The sequence below is a fragment of the Schistosoma haematobium genome, chromosome 5, assembly GCF_000699445.3.
Source record: "Schistosoma haematobium chromosome 5, whole genome shotgun sequence".
NCBI classification, from domain to species: Eukaryota; Metazoa; Platyhelminthes; class Trematoda; order Strigeidida; family Schistosomatidae; genus Schistosoma; species Schistosoma haematobium.
Window position 1 is genome coordinate 21719901 of NC_067200.1, and position 19470 is coordinate 21739370.

A 19470-nucleotide genomic window follows, 5' to 3' on the forward strand; every position below is an offset into this window, starting at 1 on the left:
CATTTCATGGACTCTGGCATCATTCTTTAAGCATATAGAGCATTGGTGTAGATGTTTGACATTGAAGTTTTATTATTCATCAGGAATATATTAGTTAGATAACTAGTAAAAACCCACGAAGAACTGAAGAAATTTTTCGTTCTAGTAAAAAATATCTCAATCATTTATACACATACTCCATCCGGTACTAAACACGAGACTTTGTGCCTTAACGGTAAACAGCCAAAATGTAGACAATTCATTAGTTTACATTAAGTTTGTAAGTTTACAATATGATTCTAACATTCATCAGTTCTATCTAGAATGTGTTTATGGGTATTCACTGTTTAATCCTTATACTTGAATCAAATAATGGTCCAGATTTTCTTTGTTTTTAATAACTATCTAACTTATATCATTATACTCATTGAATAACATCTCCAAACCCTAATGTTTCCGATTACTGCTTATACTCTTGCCACCTCTACCTCTACGGGATTTGAATTGGCAACTGCATCTCTGTTATAATGTGGTACGGCAACTCGAACTGATGTACGTACGTACGAAGTTCTATGTTGTTACTGACTGACTGACTGACTATATGATTACAGTATTCATCGGTGAAACTAATTTCTTCCTTTTTCTTGTTCTTCATTTTTTTATTTCTCCTAGAACAAAGATGATTATTTATCAAATAGTGATACTGTTGAAGTAATCTATTTACCAGGATGTGAAATACAATCAGATTTATATATTACTAATGAAAAATTTAATATACGTTTATTTGTTCCAATAACACGTACTAATTTACCATTATCATCTGCATTTGCTTCATATCAATCAAATAAGATAGAAACAAATGATGAAGATCCAACTATAAGTAGTAAATTAAAACGTAGGGCATCATTATTATCATTAACTTCATTATCCCATTTAAGTAATGCTCTTGGTATATCATCATCATCATCCGCATCATCACATCATCATACACAGAATGGACTCATTAATATAAGTGGTATTGGTGCATTAACTGGTTCATCTGCTACTATGACTGGTCTTATCAATGAATTATGGTTACGATTTTTTAATTTAAATGATTACATAGATTGGTTAACAATATTACGTATGACAACAGCTATACAATCAACAATCATACTTCATTCTTATACAGATATCCCTAATACATCATCTAAGAAATCATCTAAGAAACAACAGACTATTCTTTCTTCTTTATTAAATCGTTCCACATTCAATATAGAACATAAAGCAATTAGAAATCTTATCAATTTATTATCACCAAATTGTTTAAATCTTAAACAAACAAATAATGAAATGATCAATTTAACTCGATTATATAATCATTTAGAGAAACGTTTCATTGATCTATTACCATTAAGATTAGGCTATTTAAAAGTATCACAAAGAACATGGGATTATAGACGAGATCATTATTATAATCAATATGATAGTTTATTAAAACGTTCAAATACTTTAACAAATCAAGATAAACCTCCGATTCATTCACAAACTATACAAGTAAGTTTATATTGAAATTTTATTTTGAATTGATATGAATGTTCATTGTTATTTGATCGTGAAAGCGGTTTGATTCCACAAGGTAGTGGAACAACGTAAGGAGATATAGTCCTATGGTAAGTGGTAACCAATGATTGATTCATATGCTATTTGTTCTTTTAGGATACTGGAATGCATGTATACTATTGGTTTGGGATAAGAGTTTTCTAACATCCCTAGATGAACTCTCTGTGTCCACCATCCCGTTTTAAGCACTGGACATTCACTTTTAGTCCTATCAATCTTGTAAACAACACCCACGTCATGTCAGTAGTTGTATGCACGTAGCCATGTGAGAGCATTTCAAGATGTCAACCTGACTCTCCCCACTCTCAGCCGTACCAGCGCATATAAACCAAGATTTATGTGTCTATTAGCTACGATAATTCGATTCTATAGTCCGCCAATAATTAGTTCACTTTATCAGTATAGGATTGCAGAGATTATTAAGTTATTGATTGAGATCATGAACCGATTGATGTTAGACCACCTTTGGGAATCTGGAAGTAATGGATGGTCGTTTCGTTCTATTGTGGGACTCCTCAACAGTGTGCATCCACGATCCCGCTCACAGGATTGGAACACAGGGCCTTCAGTCTAGTGCACGAAAGCTCAACCTACTAGACCACTGAGCCGGTATCAAACGATGTTAATGTCTAACCTCAACCAATCCACGAAAGTGTCCGACCATCTTCCATTGTAGTGAGGTAGATAACTGTCTCTACCCGGCACAGATTAGCTCCACTGATCACGGCTTTAATCTTTTAATCGGTAACATAAATAATCTGCAAAATCCCATTTTGATAATTTAGTCGAGGAAAATTGAACAACTATTTCATATCGCTGGTAAGACTGTTTGAAAAGAGTTGTTTGTGTTGGTGTAATGGTTCACAGGAAATCGCTGGTCTCAGAAAAATTCAACCGGAGTGGTAGCAATGCAGATTGAATAGTTGTAAAGTGTGAGAATGAGTGGATTGTACACATATGATTAGTCGTGGATAGGATGGAAGAAGTTTGAGTAAAGCACGAGAAATGAGGGGAATCGGTCTTCCGAGAGGTTAGCAACATGGGCAGAAATCAGAGGAAGTCAGCACTGGAAGAATGTGAGTGTTACGGGATGTGAGTGAAGTACCGATTGGTGGTGTTCAGCATAGCATTAATTGTATTCTTCGTCCGCAAATATATTCCCCATTAACGATTCACACGTTTCCCACTGTCGTCTACTGATCACTGATTCATTCAAGCAAATCGATCCAGTAGATCAGCATATACACACTGAATGAAACTATTGTGTCTATTAGCTAGGATAATTCGATTCTACAGTCCGCTAACAACTAGTTCACTTTACTCTTTTAATCAGTGACACAAATAATCAACAACAGTGACTGAAAATACTGTTCTATAGTGGTTAGCACAACTCCTTCTATCTCTAATGATCAGTCCGAATGAGAGAATACCAACCCAATTTGTCATCTATCATTATAACTCAAAAATGTATAGGATTACATACATAAATCACGCAACAACAATGCATCATAAATAAGAAATCAAAATATGTATACAACCACCAATAAAAAAACTGAGTAATAAGCGAATGATGTGCATAGTTCTAATTGTTCCATCTTTCCCGAATAATCGTCCATATCTAACAATTTAGAGGCCGAAGGCCCTGGGTTCGAATCCCGCAAGTGGTATTATGAATGCCCACTGTTGAGGAGTTCCACAATAGGACGAAACGACCATCCAGTACCTCTACGTCTTCAACGGTTGTCTAACATCAATCGGTTCATGATCTCAATGAAAATCATAATAATCTCCACAACCCCATACTGATAATTTAGTAAAAAATCGATGAAAAATGAACAATTATTTCATTCTTAGACTTCTCAGTAGTGCTCGTATGGTATATTGAATTGATTTTACGTCAAATCATGTAAAATCGAATGTCAACCGAATTGTCTGAATAGATCTTTTTTGATGCAAATGACGTCAACTTAAAAGCCATTTTAGGTATATGTACATCCTTCACAGATTGACTCGATATAGCCTTTATGATACAAGTTGATATCGAATAGATAGAATGTGGCTGACGGTAGAATCCAGGCGAATAACTGTCTGGACTCAGTAGCTAAGTGAATAAATAGGTGGTGTTTGAAGCGAAAGATACTAGATTTAAGTCCTTCAGCAAACATCGACTTTAGGATTCAAGTAAATCCAGCTGACGAGTCTCAGATAGAACAAAACGCGTGTCATGGATTCCATGGCTATCTATTCTTTATAAATTACATTGTTTCTTGACTGAATGATCTAAAACATTTGACATGAAATCATTAAATCTCAGGTTTAAGTGGCGTTTTAAATCATCTGGCAAAACTTACACACTTGAGTTACAATCATAATGTTTGTATATAGGTCAGGTTCATGCATGGGACCGACAGTCCTATATTCAAATCCCATGCATTGTATCATGTATGCCCACTGCTGAGGAGTCTCATACTAGGACGTAACAGCCATTCATTGCTTCCAGGTTTTCAATAGTAGTCTAACATCAATCGTTTCATGATTTCAATCAAAACTCAATCTCTCATTCTTTTAGTAAGTTTATTAAACAGCTTCCGTTTATATCATTCCAACTATTTTAAAGTTATCATTATGATCATAAATCGATCAATATTAAACTACCATTGAATACCTAGAAGTACTGAACGATTGTTTCATGTAAAGGTTAAAAGTTCATGCACGGGACTGACGGTCCTGTATTCAAATCCCATACATTGAATCATACATACTCACTGCTGAAGAGTCTCATACTAGGACAAAACAGCTGTCTATTACATCCACATTTTCAATCGTGACCTAACATTAATCGATTCATGATCTCAAACAAAATTCAACAATCATTATTGACCTAATACTTATATTTATTTTCAATTGTTGAAATCATGAGTCAATTGAAGCTAGACCACTATGGAAAACCTGGAAGCAGTGGACGGCCACTTCGTCTTATTGTGGGACTCCTCAGCAGTGCGCATCCATGATTCCGTGCTGCAAGATTCGAACTCAGGATCTACTGGTCTCGTGCGCGAGCATTTAACCACTATACCACCGAACCAGCTGGCATCCAACGGTGTTAATGTCTAACTTCAACTAATCCATGAAATTGACCGACACATCCACATCTGTCATCAGTGATTTACTATCTCACAAGTGACCCGGTTGAATTACACTGGTCACTGCTTCTTCACTAGAACTCCAGGATATACATCAACAATCATTATTAATCTAATAGTTACAATTATACTCATATATGGTATGTTTTTCTCTTACTTTGTTGTTCTCATTAGACACGAACAAATTTTATTCAACGTATTACACCTATATATAGTCAAATTAATAATTTAACTAGTTTACAATGTAAATTAAAATATATTAATGTATGGGAACAATTACATTTACATGGTATTGCATTTTTTACTGGACGTATTGAAGTCATTGTACCATTGAATACATTAATTCATAATGAAAATGATGCATTATGTAATGATAGTAATGGTCAAATCAATTGGTTATCTAATATAAATCAATCAATCATTCATCATAATAATTATGTAACTATATCAATAAGTCGTAAAATAGAATCGATTGGTATTGGATCTAAACGAATCTATCGTTGTGATTTAACAAATGGTGATATTATAGCAAGTTGGAAAATGTCATCAATACAAAGTTGGCATATTAATTGGGAATTAAATGAACTTATATTAAATTTAATGAATCAAACAAAAATTCAATCTAACATTAAGAATACTACTCATAACATTAATAATAGTAGTAATAGTAGTAATAGTAAAATGGATCATCAACTTCATCAATCCATTGGTAAATTCAATGAATTTACTGGTCGAGTTATTATAAGACCAATAGATGTATCTGTACGAATGATAGCTGAATTTTTAGGCGGTTATACATTTTTAAATTTAAGATCACCAGAGAAAAATCAATATCTTGCTGAAGATATGTTTTATAAATTAACTACTGGTATATCACAACCATCAATCTAATCAAATATAATGGATGATTACATGAGCTTGAATGATGATGATGATGATGATTAAATGAAACCTTTGAATGCTGATGTCTTTCAATGATCGATTATTTTATTGAATATTTGTTTGTTTGTTTGTTTGAATGGCATGCCGTAAAACTTATCTTGTCTATTTGTATCTCTCCCACTTACTGATATATATATATATATATATATATATATACATCCATATAACTCTTGGTCAGTGGTTCAGTTTATATACATACAATATACATACTACATAGATAGAAGTATATACACATGGATACTACATGCATACATCTTCCCGTATATATTTTACCGAGTTATTATTATTATTATTGTTCATAATATCTTTTATTGATTAATATATAAACTAATTTTCTTTATCATTATCAATGATCCTATTTCCTATGACAACTAACTATATCCTTTATAATAATTCACTTGAATTATCTCAAGGAGAGTTATTTTTAAGAAATTGTAACTATGCCTAAACAAATCTAATCTATACATTGATTCATTGAATTATATTAATAATGAGATCATATTGTTTTCTTTTCTTTTCTTTGCTTTACTTCTTCATCTATTACTTATATTCATTTCGGTAGTACAAGTTGTGATGATGATGATGATGATGGCGGTAGCGGTGGGGGGGGCGGGAAAATATCAAAAAGGTTATTTAATATATTTGATTGTGTAGTATACAAAATGATAGGCATCATGATTTGGTTCTTTTTATTTTCACATTCATGAACTATTTTATTGATTTAATCTTTTTAGATGCTTGTTATTATTATTATGATGATGATAATGATTACTATAATATTTATGGCACTACTTATTTCAGTAGTGCTGGAGAGAACATAGAAAAGAAAGAAAAAATAATATGACTTCCTATTCATTTATGTATCTTTATATTACGGTGCTTTTCAATTGTTTCACTCATCTCGTTTTTTGCGTGTGCGTGTGTGTGTGTGTTTAGTTGCTAAGACATTATTCACACCTAAGAAATATACACATGGATTTTGTTGATTTTCATTGATTATCATTGTTCTATAAAAATATAATAATACATTTACAAAATGATTTACCACCAGTTTTAATTGGGAAAATTATCATTTCATTTTCTTGATATAAGAGGGGGGGTGAATTGATCAAATTGTTACATTTGATGTTTATATATGTACTGTATAGATGTGAAGGTGCATTTCATTATTGAATCGGTGTCATTTGACAAATTATTGTAAACTTTTAAAGCATACATAAGATAAGAAAAGAAGTATCAATTAAGTAATAAGTTGATATCTGTTGACTAGTAATCGAAGCTTTTATTATTCTCATGATAGATTGTTGATAGATAATTGATGTAGTTTAAGGAGACCTGATTTCATTGATTCTATCTTCTTAATCACTTATTCATATTGAATACAGTTATTGATCAACAAAAATTGTTTCTAACGTCGTTGGATGCTGGCCAGTTCAGTGGTCTAGAGGTTAAACGTCCACTCGCGAGACCGATAGGTCCTATGTTCGAATCTCACGAGGCAGGATCGTGGATACGCACTGCCGAAGAGTCCCATACTAAGAGGAAACAGCTGTCCAGTGCTTTTAGGTTTTCCATGGTGATCTAGCTTCAATTGACTCATGATCTCAACTCTTAAAATTACTATAATATCCACACAAAACCCCTTCAAATATGAAATCTGAGTACATTTAAAACTATCAATAATAATAATCGTTTAAAAATAACTAAAGTAACCCTTTTGTAGCCTTAAATTGATTCCAGTTGAATGGTAACAATAATGAAGCGTAATTACTAAATTAATTTCATATATTATACTTAAGCTAACTGTTGTGCCTACCCTACCCCCCCCATTTGACATCATAAGCAAGAATACAAGAGTGGACACGAAAGTATATTAAATTACCGAATAAAATATACAATTACTTATTCAGATATGTACAACTCAACCCTTTTAGGAAATCAATCCATTTCTTATCCACTGAAATGCATTTATCTATCAAGTTACTTTTGATTACTATCGAATGACCTCATTAGGCTACTTCTGATTGGCTCACTATATCATGAACTATATTGTACAATGATGATTATAAGGTGTAAACTATGTCGAAATGATTCATTTGAGACATTTATTTACATAGACAGGTGATAAGAGATGTAGTGCAGTGATAGATAATACAACAATGTATGAAATACATGTAAATAGATAGGTACATACAAATAAACCATGAATACATATGATGGTTGTTATAACTTGTGGTTTGAGTGTCCTGTTAATGTATAATGTAACAATACCGCCAATTAGAGAGCAGTGAATTATCGGTCGGACCAATGATGCATAAAACCCGTACGAGCAGTCTAGAGTCCTTATCGGTCCTGCTTTCCGCCTAGCCCAGCCAGTTAATTCAGAACACCAATCTCAGTCTCTGCAATATGAATCATTTATCTCAAGCATACAGGGTTTATGTACCAATCAAACAGACCACAACGTACCGTAAAATGGGAAACAACATTTGTACAAGACTTAGCCAAATGTGGCTGTGAATGAGGGAGCTAGTAATTAATAGACAGAGCATAATTCAAGAATGGTAGATCGTACAATAATAGTTCATAGGTCAAAATGAACCTCATAAAAAAAGGAACATGAATATGAATAGTTTAGTTATTTAAAAATTATACAATAGAAATATACCTTTAGTATTGGTCCATAAATGGATCCCAAAAGTTACCATTCATTATTCTCATCGGGACATAATAATGGTAAACAGTTACCAAGGACAAATAAATGAATAAGTTATAGAGAATAAGACAGAAGAAATAACAAAGTATAAACAGATTTCATTCAACTTAATAAAACTATTAATAGTTCCTATAGGTTACTTTATCAATATGAAGTGAACGAGAACATATAACTGGAGACTAATGGAATGTCATTAAATACAAAATTAAATAATGCCTTAGTAAAATCTGAGAACCATATAGTGAATTATTTCTTCTGGTTAGCATTAGCGTTCATGGAGAACAGCTGACAGATACATTTCAAGTAAGAACCGAAGTCAGACAAAGCTGTCTACTCTCTCCCTTCATCTTTCTTCTGGTGGATTTGGACTTCGCAGATGACCGAGCCCTCCTATCGCATACACACGAACAAATGCAGATAAAGACAGCCAGTATAGCAGCAGTCTTTGCATCATTAGGCCTCAACATACTCAAGGGGAAAACTAAGATCCTCAAACACAGCACGGAGAACACCAACCAAATCACACTTGATGGCGATTCTCTGGAAGATGTGGAATCCTTCACGTACCTGTGAAGCGTCATCGACGAACAAGGAGGTTCAGATGCAGACGTAAAGGCGAGGATTGGCAAAGCGAGGGCCGCATTCCTACAATTGAAGAACATATGAAATTCAAAACAACTCTCAACTAGTATCAAAGCCACAAACTTCAATACGAACGTCAAGACAGTTCTACTGTGCGGAGCTGAAACTACTACAACTATCATCAAGAAGGTACAAGTATTTATCAATAGCTGTCTACGTAAGATATTCAACATCCATTGGCCGGATACCATCAGCAACAACCTACTATGGAAGAGAACAAACCAGCTTCCAGTTGAAGAAACAATTAGAAAAATACGATGAAAATGGATAGGACATACATTATGGGAATCACCAAACTACATCATGAGACATGTGCTAACTTGGAATCCCGAAGGGAAGAGGAAAAGAGGAAGGCCATTGAGCACATTACGTCGGGAAATAGAAGCAGATATGAAGAGGATGAATAACAACTGGAAGGAGCTAGAAAGGATTGCCCAGGACAGGGTTGGATGAAGAGTGCTTGTGGTTGGCCTATGCTCCTCCAATGAGGAGTTACATGCGTTAGTAAGTAAGTTTTACAGTAAATTCTTCATTTGCAAAATGTCAATCAATCGTCTCAGACTTCATTGTTCCTTCGTTTCCACACCAATCATCCATTATTCTTGTTCTGCTTTCTTCGATCTTCTTAACCTTCTGCCGCTAGACATTTAACTTTCCATTGATGATAAATACTACTTATATCTATTGACATCAGTATCACACACCACAGTAAATTGTAAAAACAATATAATTTGTCCATCTATGAGAACTCTTAAAAGAATCCAAACAATCTTTTAGTGTCAAAAGGGGGTTTGGTGGAGATTTTAGTAATTGTATAGTTGAATTCATGAGTCAATTGGAGCTAGACCATCATGGGAAACGTGGATGATCGTAGATGCGCACTGATGAAGAGTCCCACAATAGGATGAAACCGCCGTCCAATGCTTCCAGATTTTTCATGGTAACCTAACTTCAATTGACTCATGACTTCAACTACGTTGTTCTTAATTACAATTACGATTTTAATTAGGAATTTATATCAGCTATATTGTAAAAATATTTTGTAGCCATACAATTAAATTTATTCTATTAAAGAAATACAGGAGGTAAAACAGGATAAAAGTTACTACAATCAATCTGTGATGGTAGCCAATGACTTAGCATAGGTTAGATTCTTGAGTCTCAAAATCTCATTTCTTCCTCGTTCTATACCAAATCGTTCATATTCCAACTGATATTATTACTGTTTTGTTCTTATATCTTGATAATAAACTACATGATAAGATCATCAATTATAAGCATCGGCTTATATGACTTTGGCATTGTGCCAAGTGAATGATGCGTTAACCAGTACCACCAGTCCAAAGTTAACTCTGAATCCTTCTCTTCTAATTGTACCCATTAAGTCTAGAATACAATCTCACCTTTCATTGCATGAATCACTTATTTCAAACATACTGGAGTTTATATACAAGCAATTTAGACTACATCATATCATAGAATAGAAAATAACAATTATACAAGATCAAGCCAAAAGATGATTGTGAATGTGAGAGATTGAAACGAATAGGTTGAGAATAACTTAAGAATAGTAAATCATGTCATCTTAGTCAATAGATTAAATGGAAGCTTATAATGGAAAAGAATATGAATATTCATATAATACTGTTACAGATATTACACGGTAATAAAGGTAACCAACAATGATTACGTAATGAAGCTTTCTTGTAGAGTTTTGTATCAAAGAGGATATATGACAAGTTCAAAAAACGTGAAGAATCATTTAAGTAACTGAAGGTGATATTGATAAATAATTATAAAATATTAAAAGGAAATATTAATGTGTTATATGCTACTGATGTCAATAGATATAAGTAGTATTGTATATAGAATGCCTGATGGCAGTAGGTTATGAAGATCGAACGTGAACATGAACAAAGAATGATTGATGTAGAAAAGAACAATCAGTCAAATATGAAACGAGTGTTCTGAATTCCACTGCTAGAAACTATCCGTTTCTGCTTAAAATAAATGTTTATGTTATAATGACCATTTATACAAAATATTAAGAATACTGAGTTCCATTCCCCATGAGACTGTTGATCTACATTGACAGGAAACGTCAAATTAAACACAAAGTTTATATCCTTCACTCATTTATCTAATCACAATTGCTTATTTTCGGACAATTAACTGTGCTAATCCTTTACTCATTCATTTGTGTTCAGTTAACCGGTTAGTATTTATGAGCTTCATAAACCTAAATCACCACATATCTTATGCTAAATTTCGACAAGAACGACTGAGGTATCTTAGTTTCCGGTTAGTGTAGAGTAAGTTCTATTTACGAATGATTGAGGTTTCTACTGAGACGCCATGAATAAGGATTCAGATAGACTGAATGTCTGTCACACAACAGGACTTTAACGTTAAACATCCACACATAGTAATAGAGAAGGTGAGATTTTCAGGATAACTTTATATTCCTTACAGAAGTCAAAAACTGAAAAAATTTTTACTCTATTCTATGGTACCATGTTATTAACTTGGAGTGCCTTATGAAGTTAATAGACTAAAAATGACAAGCAATCGGGTGATAGCAAATATTATTCTGGGAATACAGCAGGTGAATCGTGACTCGGATAGCTCATTGTTAACGTCTGTGATTATGAAGCTGAATGACGTGAGATGAAACCCATCAGGAGTCATCGGTCCTCTCAAGATTACCAGTACACTTGTGGTGTGTGCTACTGATGTCGACAGACATAAACAGTATGTATCACTAATGGAAAATGGAATGCTTCGAGGTTGAAAAACTGAAGAGAAGAGAACGAGAACAAAGACTGATTGGTGTGGAAATGAAGGAGCAATCAAGTTTGAAACAATTGATTGACATTTAGTAAATGAAGTATTTACTGTATGGTTTTCAAATTTTAGCAAGATATTCTGTAATTTTATGATAAAATACATTTGGTTATTCCTACTTGCACTTTTGTTCACTAGATTAAGATCAAATTTATAGCGTAAATATACTTAGAAGTTTTAAGAGTCATCATATAATGAATGTTTATGCATGGTACTTTTACATAAGGAAATCAAGTTTGAAACAGCCAATTGTAATAACTATACAGTAAATAATTCATTTACAAAATGTTATTAATTTGATAATATTAAGATTTATCAAAGAACATTTAACAACGACTTGACATGATCACTTCCTAGTGATCAATCAATTCTAAAGAACATTCAATACGAAACAACAACAAAAAGAACTAGTATCATGATCGATATTTTGTTTGACAGCATAATGTGTATATGTTAAATCTATAGAAAGTTTAATCACATCATTGTAATACACTTGAAATTGAAGTTCATCAAAGAAATCTTTGTCTAAAGAATGATGATTTATTGAGGAATGAACATAAATAAGTGATTAACATCAATTCATGAAGTAACTATAGTGTTAAGCATACCTGTAAATTTGAAAGAAAAAAAAAAGGTTTCCGACATGTATAACATGAAAAATAATCACAATTTATAATAGTTTCAATGAGAGCTGATTGATCTATCTAAACTGGACAATAGTAAATTAACAAGCTATAAAAGTAAACAAGAGTAAACAAATATGGTAACCGTAGTGTTTAAACAAACATTTAATGGTTACAGCAAACTGGGAAAAACTGTGACAGAGGCGAAGAGAAAGTAATTATTGTTATTAAATACAGTAAATCATTTCAGTACACAAAAATATATTCATATATTTACTACAAACAAACTTGCGTTGAACATTTTGTGAGGATAACAACTGTTTACTAAATATTAGTAAGTAGTATAAACCGGTTAACAAAATTGATTAAATAACGAGAGAATTGAGTTACAGAAAAGAAATGATAATAAAAAATTATTTAAAAAATCAATACAATAAAAAATTAGATGATCCACGTCAAAAAACAACAACAAAAAATGTTTCGAAAAAACAATAAAACACAAAGAAAGAAATTTGCCAAAAACAGGATAAAAGAAATTACATAAATAAAACAACCAAATGAATCAATACAAAAAAAATACAAAATTACACACTTAGCCTAACATCGTGTACTCACTCAGAAACAACCACATGTCACATCACAATCTCAGATGGAAACAAACACAAATTGTTTCATTCATTCTATTGTGAATCACGAGGTGGCTACTCTAATTTCTACCGATTGACCAGCTTCAGATATCCCAGTCCAACCCCAATAATGTTACCCAATCTCCAATATATCAGAACACGAACCGTAGATGAAAAATTGTCTATGGGGTCAGGAGCCGAATAATGTTTTACAAACAAATGCATATTTATACAGTTAGGATTACTATAAACATTGACCAACAGGAAGATGACACGGATAATATTGACCAATAGGAAAATGACACGCCAAATAAATATTGATCAGTAGGGAAACGACCAATAGGGAAACCACATAATTTAGCGTTCAAGGGTAGCATTAGACGTAAGCGGATAATTGATTTTGGGATATTTTTCTGAGTATCCCAGCACCTCCCCTTTGGAAAAGTTAATAGCGACGTGACCGAGAGTTTACTTGAAGTTTCTTTTGGTGTCTTCTTTTGCGATCCGACCTCCGAGGCAACCACATAGAACCAGAAGGATGTTCTACTTGACTAGATGACTTAGTCGTCTCTGTTAGAGGTATTGGCCGAAGTTGAAAAGTATCCAACAGCAAGTCGAGTAGGATGCGTTTCGTAATTGCTTCTTTCTCCTTAGTTTCCCTTGGCCTTAGTTGATTGTGGTGCCTGGTCCAGATTTCTTGACTCACCTCGACATCATACATGACGTCCCCATGTTTCTTTGTGACTTCACCCTCTACCCATCTATCGCATCCGTGTCTATAATCTCGCGCATACACTTTCGTACCAATTTCGTAGGGAATTCGAGTATTTCTCATTTGTGGGCTTTGCTGGGCCCCTTCGTTGGGTGTCAACGCGCTATGAGCTGTCCGTAGCTTTCACTCTATAATCATCTCAGCAGAGGATTTGGAGTTTGACAATAAGTCATGCGGAGTCGTCCGGTACACAACTAGAAATCGCTCTATGATATCTTCTGTGGTCCCCTCCCCTCGTGCTTCAAGCATGGCTCGTTTAAATGTATCAACGAAACTTCCAGCTTGTCCATTAGATTGCGGGTGATATGACGGAGAATGGGCATGGTTGATCGAAGTTTGTAGGCAAAAATCTCGGAATTGGCTAGATGTGAATCGTGAACCATTGTCTGTTACTATTGCTTCTGGAGGACCATGCTGAGCGAAGATCCGATTAACGAGTTTGATGGTCCGAGTTGTAGAGGGTGGCGCAATTGGCAATATCTCCGGCCATTTGGAGTAGGAGTCAACCAGTATCAGATATGTGGTACCATCTAGGGGTCCGGTGAAGTCAATACGCACTCGCGACCAGTGTTTTTCTGGCATTGGCCAGGGTACTGGAGGCAACTTAGGAGGATTTTTCGCAGCTTTTTGACAATGTGAACATCTTTTGACGAAGTCGACAATCTGCTTGTCCATATTCGGCCAATATGCATAGCTGCAAGCGATGGATTTTATACGGTTTATCCCTGGGTGTCCAGAGTGGAATTGGCGTAGGACTTTGGAACGTAGGGTTGTTGGAATTACTACGCGATCACCGAACATCAGACAATCGTTAACAATACAAAGAGCGCTTTGACGATTCGCTAGTTGTTGCATATCGCCACTCAGCTGCTTAACTGGCCATCTGCTCTGAACATAGGTGATCGCTTCTTGGATAATCGGGTCTTCTCTGGTAGCTTCCCGAACATCTTCAGCGGTAACAGGCATTGCTCGAATGGCATTCGCTAATAGTGTAGCACAGGAACGCTCTTCGGTTGATATTATGGCTATGAGTGTGTCCTCATCAGTGGTAGAATGGCTACTGATAAGTCTGGACAGTGCATCTGCTTGACCGAGATCTTCGGAACGTCGATACTGGATGTCGAAGTCGTACCCCAATAACGCCAACGCCCAACGTTGAAGACGATTAGCAGAATGGGCAGGAATGCCTTTTTTTGATCCAAGGATTGATAACAACGGCTCGTGGTCTGTGAGAAGGGTGAAACGGCGCCCATAAATGAATTTGTGGAATCGCTCGACAGCAAAAATTAGGGCTAACGCTTCCTTCTCTATGTGGCCGTAGCGTTTCTCAGCAGGTGTTAGTGTTATCGAAGCGTTCATCACCGCTTTCTCTGACTCGTCGGGAAAGACATACGAGAGTACGGCACCCAGTCCATGTGTTGAAGCGTCAGCAGCAACCACAATGGGTAGTTTCGGATTGTAGTGGGTTAGCAGAAGATTGGAACTTAGCATGGCTTTAAGTTTTGAAAAGGCTTACTCACATTGCGTTGACCAAATCTAAGTAGCATTCTTTTCTAGCAGACGATTCAGGGGATATCGTACGTCATGCAGTGATGGAAGAAATGCTGAATAGTAACTAATCATTCCCAAAAATGATCGCAGTGAGGAGACATCAGTGAGAGCAGGCATTTGTTAAATTGCGTAAGTGTTTTGAGGATCAGGGTGTCGTCCGGAAGCATCAAAGATAAACCCCAGGTATTTAACGAAACGTAAAAAGAACTGGCATTTTCTGGGCGAAGGCGAAAACCATTATCCTGGAGGCGTTGCAGAATCAAGTGGGTTCTGGTATGCAATTCATCAGCAGTTGAGCCGACGATGAGGACATCGTCAATTTATGTAGCAACACCAGGAACATCTGCAGGAATAGTGTCCATGATCTGCTAGAAGGTCGCTGGAGCAGTTTTGATACCAAAGGGTAACCGGGCATAGAGAAAAAGTCCTCGGTGAGTGTTGATTGCTAACAACTCTCTCGATTCGAGAGCGACTGGAATTTGAAGGTAAGCATCTGCCAGATCCAGCTTAGCAAAATAGGTACCACCATTTAAAATAGTAAATAAGTCATCTGGGATCGGCAGCGGATAGTGATGCTGTTGTAGAGCCACGTTGAGTCCTGTGGAAAAGTCTTCACAGATGCGTATGGAACCATTAGACTTTTTTACAACCACAATTGGTGCAGCCCATGATGAATAAGAAACAGGTACTAGGACACCCTCAGTTTCCAAACGTTGAAGTTCAGCGTAAACCAGAGGTAAAGATGCGTATGGGACTGGACGCTTTGGGCGGAAAACTGGCTTAGCTTTTGGCTGTAGTCTTAAAAAAGCTTCAGTTGTGGAAAAAAGTCCGAGATCAGGCTGAGATAGTTTAATAAATCGTTTTCGAAGGTCTTCAGCATGCTTTTGTGTAGAGGCAGTAGTTTGGACTTGATTGCAGATAGCGCTAATAGGAAGATCAGCGAGACAAAGTTCTTCGAACCAATCTAAACCTAAAAGGTTGAGCGGAGAATTGGTGATGTAGCACGTCCCATTAAAGGTTGTACCTCTGAATGAAATGCAGCGACAGAGTTCACCATGAAGACGAAGATGACCCACAACAGGCACTGACGGCTGCCTGAATGGATGGTTTGATGGGAGGTTGGCCCAAGGTTCGCCAAGTCTTTTTCGACAGAATGGTGATATCTGATGCAGTGTCCAACTGCAAACGAACTGGCTGACCATCGATTGAGAGGGTCAGAAATTTGCGTCGAGTCGCGGCATGAGTATGGAAGACTGCTGCTAAATTCCTCGATGAGGTAATCGGCTTTATGTGAAAACGACGCTGCGTTCGGCCATTTCGACGGTTATTGGATCGGTTGGATTTGCAAAAGACCCTATATGGCCAATTTTCTGACAGCGTTCTACGGTAGCATAAGACCTAAGCGGCAAAATGAATTTCGGACAATTAAAGCGACATTAAAAAAGGCGAACAGAACGACGTGTGGATCGACATTGAATGGAGGGAACAGACAGGATTCTGAGTGAAGTTCGGTGAATGGGTCGATAATGTGCACAATCATGTTTGCAAGCATGTATGCACACACACAATGATGAGGCGATTGTGTGTGGATTGGGGGACTACATGTGCACTACACACAAAGCCACACCGGGACACATGTGAAGCGGTACACTAGAACCAGTGTGTAACACAGGTGAGGATAGAACCGACTGATTGTGTGATTGCTCACAACCATAGTCAGTGTGCTTCTCAATTCGATACTGTGCTTTGTTGACGATGCGGTAGATGAACAGCGAGTTTCCGTCCGATCACCAACTCACATGTCTTGCCGATTATTGTGACATTCATCTGTAGATATTTTCACCTCGATTGCTCGTCCAATAGAATGCGTCTGACCGGATAATTCACGTGTTGGTGTCGATGGAGAGAGTGCACGTGAAAAATTGTGCTTTGTGTAGTTTGGTCAGGCAAAGTTGTGATGTGGTGTATTTCAGCTGGACACATAGTGCATAGTGTTGACGATATTGCTGATGTTGGCACGTTGTAGGTGGTGGTGTCTGTCGGTGCTGTGGGAGAGTTAGTTCGAGACAGTCGGAGATGATCGGACAGAGTTGGAGAGGTAGTGTTGGCGATTGTTTTCGGAGTGAATGATATAGTGTGTGTGTGTGTGTGTTAGTGGGAATGCATGCATGATTTGTTTGCGAGTGGGTGTTTGTTGTTGTATTTGTTGTTGTAGTTGTAGTTGTAGTTGTAGTTGCGGATTCAGTGTGAGGTGTAGAATGAATCACGACCGTGGTGTAACGGCTATCATGGCTGCCTTGCGAGGCAGTCGACCCGGGTTCGACTCCCGGCGGTCGCGGGCGGTTTCGAAATCACCAACAACAAACCCATCATTCACATACAGACATCACAGAGTGAGTTCCGCCATACAAACGCACACACAATGGGTCGATCATGTGCACAATCATGTTTGCAAGCATGTATGCACACACACAATGATGAGGCGATTGTGTGTGGATTGGGGGACTACATGTGCACTACACACAAAGCCACACCGGGACACATGTGAAGCGGTACACTAGAACCAGTGTGTAACACAGGTGAGGATAGAACCGACTGATTGTGTGATTGCTCACAACCATAGTCAGTGTGCTTCTCAATTCGATACTGTGCTTTGTTGACGATGCGGTAGATGAACAGCGAGTTTCCGTCCGATCACCAACTCACATGTCTTGCCGATTATTGTGACATTCATCTGTAGATATTTTCACCTCGATTGCTCGTCCAATAGAATGCGTCTGACCGGATAATTCACGTGTTGGTGTCGATGGAGAGAGTGCACGTGAAAAATTGTGCTTTGTGTAGTTTGGTCAGGCAAAGTTGTGATGTGGTGTATTTCAGCTGGACACATAGTGCATAGTGTTGACGATATTGCTGATGTTGGCACGTTGTAGGTGGTGGTGTCTGTCGGTGCTGTGGGAGAGTTAGTTCGAGACAGTCGGAGATGATCGGACAGAGTTGGAGAGGTAGTGTTGGTGATTGTTTTCGGAGTGAATGATATAGTGTGTGTGTGTGTGTTAGTGTGAATGCATGCATGATTTGTTTGCGAGTGGGTGTTTGTTGTTGTATTTGTTGTTGTGGTTTTAGTTTTAGTTGTGGTTGTAGTTGTAGTTGTAGTTGCGGATTCAGTGTGAGGTGTAGAATGAGTCACGACCGTGGTGTAACGGCTATCATGGCTGCCTTGCGAGGCAGTCGACCCGGGTTCGACTCCCGGCGGTCGCGGGCGGTTTGGAAATCACCAACAACAAACCCATCATTCACATACAGACATCACAGAGTGAGTTCCGCCATACAAACACACACACAATGGGTCGATCATGTGCACAATCATGTTTGCAAGCATGTATGCACACACACAATGATGAGGCGATTGTGTGTGGATTGGGGGACTACATGTGCACTACACACAAAGCCACACCGGGACACATGTGAAGCGGTACACTAGAACCAGTGTGTAACACAGGTGAGGATAGAACCGACTGATTGTGTGATTGCTCACAACCATAGTCAATGTGCTTCTCAATTCGATACTGTGCTTTGTTGACGATGCGGTAGATGAACAGCGAGTTTCCGTCCGATCACCAACTCACATGTCTTGCCGATTATTGTGACATTCATCTGTAGATATTTTCACCTCGATTGCTCGTCCAATAGAATGCGTCTGACCGGATAATTCACGTGTTGGTGTCGATGGAGAGAGTGCATGTGAAAAATTGTGCTTTGTGTAGTTTGGTCAGGCAAAGTTGTGATGTGGTGTAATACAGATGGACACATAGTGCATAGTGTTGACGATATTGCTGATGTTGGCACGTTGTAGGTGGTGGTGTCTGTCGGTGCTGTGGGACAGTTAGTTCGAGACAGTCGGAGATGATCGGACAGAGTTGGAGAGGTAGTGTTGGCGATTGTTTTCGGAGTGAATGATATAGTGTGTGTGTGTGTGTGAGTGTGAATGCATGCATGATTTGTTTGCGAGTGGGTGTTTATTGTTGTA

General features: G+C 37.0%; 1 protein-coding gene across 1 annotated transcript in view; it reads left to right on the forward strand.

The window, feature by feature from the left end:
* FERMT2_2 (Fermitin 2) overlaps positions 1-12114 on the forward strand; it is a 51226-nt gene extending 39112 nt beyond the window's left edge. Inside the window, exons 4-5 of the mRNA XM_012943306.2 lie at positions 652-1515; positions 4899-12114. Coding sequence (XP_012798760.2) covers positions 652-1515; positions 4899-5615 — 1581 coding nt within the window. The 3' untranslated portion in view covers positions 5616-12114. The remainder of the gene's footprint in view (positions 1-651; positions 1516-4898) is intronic.
* Positions 12115-19470: the final 7356 nt, after the last annotated feature.